This window comes from Corylus avellana, chromosome ca3 (genome assembly GCF_901000735.1).
Source record: "Corylus avellana chromosome ca3, CavTom2PMs-1.0".
Classification (NCBI taxonomy): Eukaryota; Viridiplantae; Streptophyta; class Magnoliopsida; order Fagales; family Betulaceae; genus Corylus; species Corylus avellana.
In genome coordinates, this window is record NC_081543.1 from 4,467,482 (window position 1) to 4,472,848 (window position 5,367).

Sequence of the window (5,367 nt, forward strand, 5' to 3'; positions counted from 1 at the left end):
GTTATTTTAAAAGTTTAAACTCATATGAGAGTGTATAAATCTAATGAATTATTTAAATTAATATTTTAATACTCACCTTCACAATTTTCATGAATAGATTGGGTCAACTGTAATGTTAGGTTCATACACATATCTTTATTTTGATATCAAATTAAATATTTTTATTAAATATTAGGACTCTTTAGCCCAAGCCCAAGTGTATTCTTGTCAAATGAGGACTATGTAGTCTACATATGGTCCAATTAAATATTAGGTTCTATCAGCAGTTTACCATGTATGAATGACTAGTAGTTAGAGAGGTTTACCCTCTTTTCTTCTTTTAGCACACCCATGTGAGTCATGACCCAAGCATTATTCTTGCCTAATTGGACTAATCTCTCGAATTGCATTTGATTACCCGTGATTTAATTTGTTGTGAGTGCACTTGCAAGTGTTAAAAATAGAAACATGTTATAGAGATAAACGGAATAAAAACGTGATGGGGAGATAAACAGTTTGTGAGTTTTTACTAAAAAGTACAATAATAAACATATTTGAACATCACTCTAGCCTAAATATTTAAGTTAATGGGCTTGGATCCATTTAAGTATATTAACTACTATTTTTCTTTATATTTTCTCACTATGAAACTTAACACCACAAGTGTATTCGCAACAAAACGGAAACTAGTTTTATTAGAATCAAATGATGACCCACAAGACTAACTATTCTGTATTGTGACACCAGATAGACATTAAGCCCAATCACTCCCTACAAAAGGCATGAAACAGAGTTTTACCAAAACAAAGGAAAATTTTCAGCTCTCTAATTATTAGAAAAGAAATACACAATCTTCAATCAGCAGCACTAGCACCAGTGTCATGTGACTCATGTGAGCTTGAGATGGCTCAACTCATCAGAAATTTGAAGCTTGAGAAGACTCAACTCCTCCTCCAACTTACTCAACTCCACCTTCAACTTCAACTTCCTCTCTTTCACACTCTCCAACTCAGCCTTCTGCCACTCAATAAGCTGAGCCATCTCCTCCAAGCTCCTCTTCATCGAAACCAGATCCACCGGCACCGCTTCCCCACCACTATAACATCCCACTTGGGCCGCCTCTTCCACAACCTGACCAGGTGAACTCGGACTCAACTCGCCAGACTCACCTCCATCGTCTTCAATTGTCACAGATTCACCGCCAAACCGGACTTGTTTCACAGCTGAATCGTCCGTGGACTCGGTTGGGTACACTGGGTCGAGTTTCAACCCGTCCTCTTTGAAGCTCAACCCACAGACCCTTATCTCATCGTCACCATTGTTATTTGTCTTCAACTGCTTGAACCTTTCTTCAACACTGGGCAGCCCCTGCAAGACATTCTCTACAAGAAAATCCGAACCCCCGCAATTCTTGAAGACGGGATGCTTCAACAATGTCTCTGCCGAGGGCCTCTTTGATGGGTCTTGCTGGAGACACGAAACCAGCACGTCTCTGAAAGGCTTGGAGAGATTTTTGAGCTTTGAAAGAGGGGGGCGAGACAGAGGAAGGCGTCCATGGGCCAATTCTAATGCAGTGATCCCAATGGACCATATATCAGCCTTCATACCGTACCCCTGTTGTGAGTGTATCACCTCTGGGGCCAGCCAATAGGGAGCGTCCGCTTGAGGAGTTTTGAAAGACTCTAGGATTGATGGCGACTCTCCAAAGTATGCAAGCTTCACCGACCCATTTGAGTCGATGAGGATTTTACCGGCATTGATGTCTTCGTGAAGGTGTTGTTGGGTGTGAAGATAGGACAAGGCGGTTAGAGTTTCTTTGAGAATTATGGCAATGCAGGGCTCGGGTAGGCCGTCTGGGAAGGAATAAGGCATTATGCATCGTAAAGAACCGGCGGACATGAATGGCATCACCACCCAAACGCGTTGATCAACTGAGAAGGAACAGTGAGCGCTGAGGATATTTGGGTGGGACAGAGGCGGTGGGTTTGATTGCCACCGCCATGATTGATCAAGATCGATGACTTTGATTGCCACCACCGTGGAGTTCATGGGCAGGCAGACCGCCTTGTAAACAATAGCGCTAGCACCAACACCAACTACATCAAGAATCTCGTAGTAGTGTGAGTCCAATGGGTATTGGACGATCCCTTCAGGCACTTCTTCTTCTTCGTGAGCCATGAAAATCATGTACAGATGATCTTGGATGGGTTTGTTGGATTTGTTTTGCTGGGTTTAATTCCTGGATAAGGCGGGATAATGAGAGCAAGACGATGATATCTATATGTGTGTGTGTGTGTGTATATATATATATATGTTATGAAAAGGATGCGGAAAAAGAGAGTAGGGAATTTAGTAGTTTTCTGGTGCGAGTTGAAAAACAGAGACGGTTAGACCGGTAAGTAACTGCTGTGGAAGAAGCAGATTATATATATATATATATATATATATATATATATTGAAAACTCAAATGGTTAATGTTCAAAATGTTAAATCTAATCTTTAGCTGGCTAATTACTTATCTGGATATGAACATGCAAAAATCTGCTCTCATTATTATGAATTATTCCTTGGACAAAGCGATATAAATCTTATCTCCTCCTTTATTTTCGTGGATTTTCTGAGAGAAGAGAGAAAGAAAGAGAAGCAATCGGATTTGCTTGCGATAGAGAGAGAGTTTATGATGGCCAAACTATGGGTTTTCTTAGAAAATTGGCTACACATAGGTTGTTTATAAAGTTCACGCTGGGTTGGATTTTATGGGTACGAAGTCTTGTAGAAATTTCAGTGTTTCTATTTCTCTGGGTTATAGCCAAATAGGTGATTTTGGGACTATTTTAACATTCACCTTTGTGCTATCATCTGTGACAGACCTTAATAAGAAAGAAATTGACTTTGTTTGTTGATTTGATGATAACAGGGGAGTATTTGATGAATCATTCGAGGAGTTGGGTTGTGTCCCAAGAATGGCTATGATCGTATACTCCTCATTTTCTCTCTCCCTCGTAATCTCTTCCCATTTTTAGTTTTAGAGTATATATTAGAATGAATACTTCATCAATTTCTCTGCTCATTGTTTCAAGTATTTGCAGCACCTAATATATTAGAATGAATATTTTTAAAATTATGATTCGAGTACCCTATCAATTATTCAAGTATGCTTTAATTTGGGAATAAGCTAAATTTAAATTTTGAGAAATTTAATTATGGTGTGTCACGTTACTTTGTAAAAGTTTTTTTTTAAATGGTTTTGTAAGCCTAGCATTTCTCTCTCTCTCTCTCTCTCTCTCTCTATATATATATATATATATATATATTGTTGTGCGTAGTTTTCCCCTTACTAATCGTTGGTGAGGCATTCATTATATGCCAAATGGAATTTATGTAGGTTCAAAGATATACGAGGATACTAGCAAAAGTTTAAGCTAATAACACTACAAAAAACTAATAATTAGCGTTAAGAGTGGAAACATGTATAATATTTTTAAATGGTAAAGAATTGTTTGGCCACCATGCAAATTTGCGGTTAAGATTCAATCGGCACGCGGGTCTTGTGGTGCATCATTTTTTAGCCTCAAACGATGCCTCAAGTTGTTGATATATATATATATATATATATAACTTATTTGCTGTAAAAAGATTACAATAATTTGTTGAATGGTCCAGATTTAATTTTAAGTTTTTTATCAGACAAACTGTGCATTTTTTTTTTTTTTTTTATCACCAAAACCAAATCTAAAAAGTATATATTAGAATTCCTAGCATCCAACATATATATATATATATATATATATATATATATGTTATTTCACCAATTATTTTAAAAGTTTAAACTCATAAAAAAGTGTATAAATTTAATAATTATTTAAATTAATATTCTAATACGCACCCTCACAATTTTCATTTTAGTTATGAGGTGATGCAGCGTGACTTAGTGGATTACAGCGAAAATTATCAATAAGAAACAGATAAGTGAGGAATAAAAGCATATACGGCCCTAGGGTTTTCTCACTTTCTCTCTAGTGCCGCAGCCTAGGTAAGCCCCCACCCCCATGGTGAGGGGAGGAGGGATGGCTGTTTGTTGCCTCCCTCCTCCCCCTCGCCTTCCCTTGCACCGGGTGCTAGTAGTTTACTTGATGTCCTTGGCCCAGGTTGCCTCTTCCCTACCCTTTCTCTGCCGCCCCTTCCTCTTTGTTCCGCTTTTGTCCTTGGCGGGGCTCTCTGTTTTGTTTTGTGTTCGCCGCCGATCTCCTCCCGTTCTACCGCCCACCGTCCGATGCTAGGTTTTTCCTCGTGCCCCTCCAGTGATGAGCTTCAACATCCCTTGCTGCGATGGTTTTCCGGCCAGCTGGCGATCGGTTTTGCCACCCTCCGTCCACTATTTTGGGCTTTTTCCGCGTCCCCACCACGTCGAGCTTCCATCATTCCCTTCTGGTGTCAGTTTCCGGCGAGTGCACAATCGACATCCACGCTGCGTGTACCTGTTCCCATTTGTTTTATTTTCCTTGTATTGTCTTTGTTCATGTTTTTTCCATGTATGCATTTCATTCATGTTATTTGCTTGTAATAAGGCCCTGCCTCTTTGGTTCGCCCACGTTTTATTTCGGTTTTCTTGCTTCTGTTTTGTAATAAGGCTTGGCCACTCGATCTGCCTATTTGGATGTGAACTGAACTTTGGTCCAGATCTTTTAGGTCGTAGATGTGAATTTTAGTCCAAACCTTCGAGTTGTGGACGTGAACTTTATCCTGGCTTTTGGGTCGAGGATTGCGTTTGTCTTATGCAGATCTGTTATTTCAACTGAAAACTAGTCATAAGTTAGCGGAGGTTTTAGGTAATGTTGTATCCTTATAGTTTCGGCTATAATTTGCATTTTCAGGGCTTTGTGCTCCTACGATGTAAGAGCTTTATGCTTGTGATTATTATCAATGAAATTTGAATGTATTTCTTTCCAAAAAAAAAAACAGATAAGTATTTTTAGATCTTGATACGATCAAATGATCTAAGAAATCTTCTTGAAACGCTATATACTCTCTAGGGTTAGAAAGAAAATAACGAAGAAACTCAATCATAAACAACAACTGCGTTCTAGGGTCTATAAAGTATGTATTTATAGGTCTCAAAACCCTAAACCTAATAAAAGTACGGAATTAAATCGAATTGAAACTCTACGGCACTCGTCTGGATGTAACATAACATCGTCCAAACGGGAGCTGACATAAAACGTAAAACATGAATGAAGCAACGATGGCCGTCCAGGCGGAATATAACGCCGTCCGGACGGTCATAGAAGTAAAGCAATAAAATAGCAAAATAACATAAGCGTCCGGAATGTCTTTAGACGAGGACTAAGCTCTCAAATTGCATTTGACAACCAAAAGATGATATATGAT

The 5,367-nt window shown here is 38.9% G+C and overlaps 1 protein-coding gene across 1 annotated transcript; it reads right to left on the reverse strand.

Annotated features, from left to right (window-relative positions):
- Window positions 1-867: 867 nt before the first annotated feature.
- Window positions 868-2,157, reverse strand: LOC132173575 (serine/threonine-protein kinase BLUS1-like). The gene has a single exon (XM_059585091.1). The coding sequence runs from the start codon at window positions 2,155-2,157 to the stop codon at window positions 868-870; it is 1,290 nt and encodes a 429-aa protein (XP_059441074.1).
- Between the last annotated feature and the right edge of the window lie 3,210 nt (window positions 2,158-5,367).

Coding starts and splice junctions, on each gene's coding strand:
- LOC132173575 (XM_059585091.1), bottom strand. CDS start 2,157: ATGGCTCACGAAGAAGAAGAAGTGCCTGAAGGGATCGTCCAATACCCA.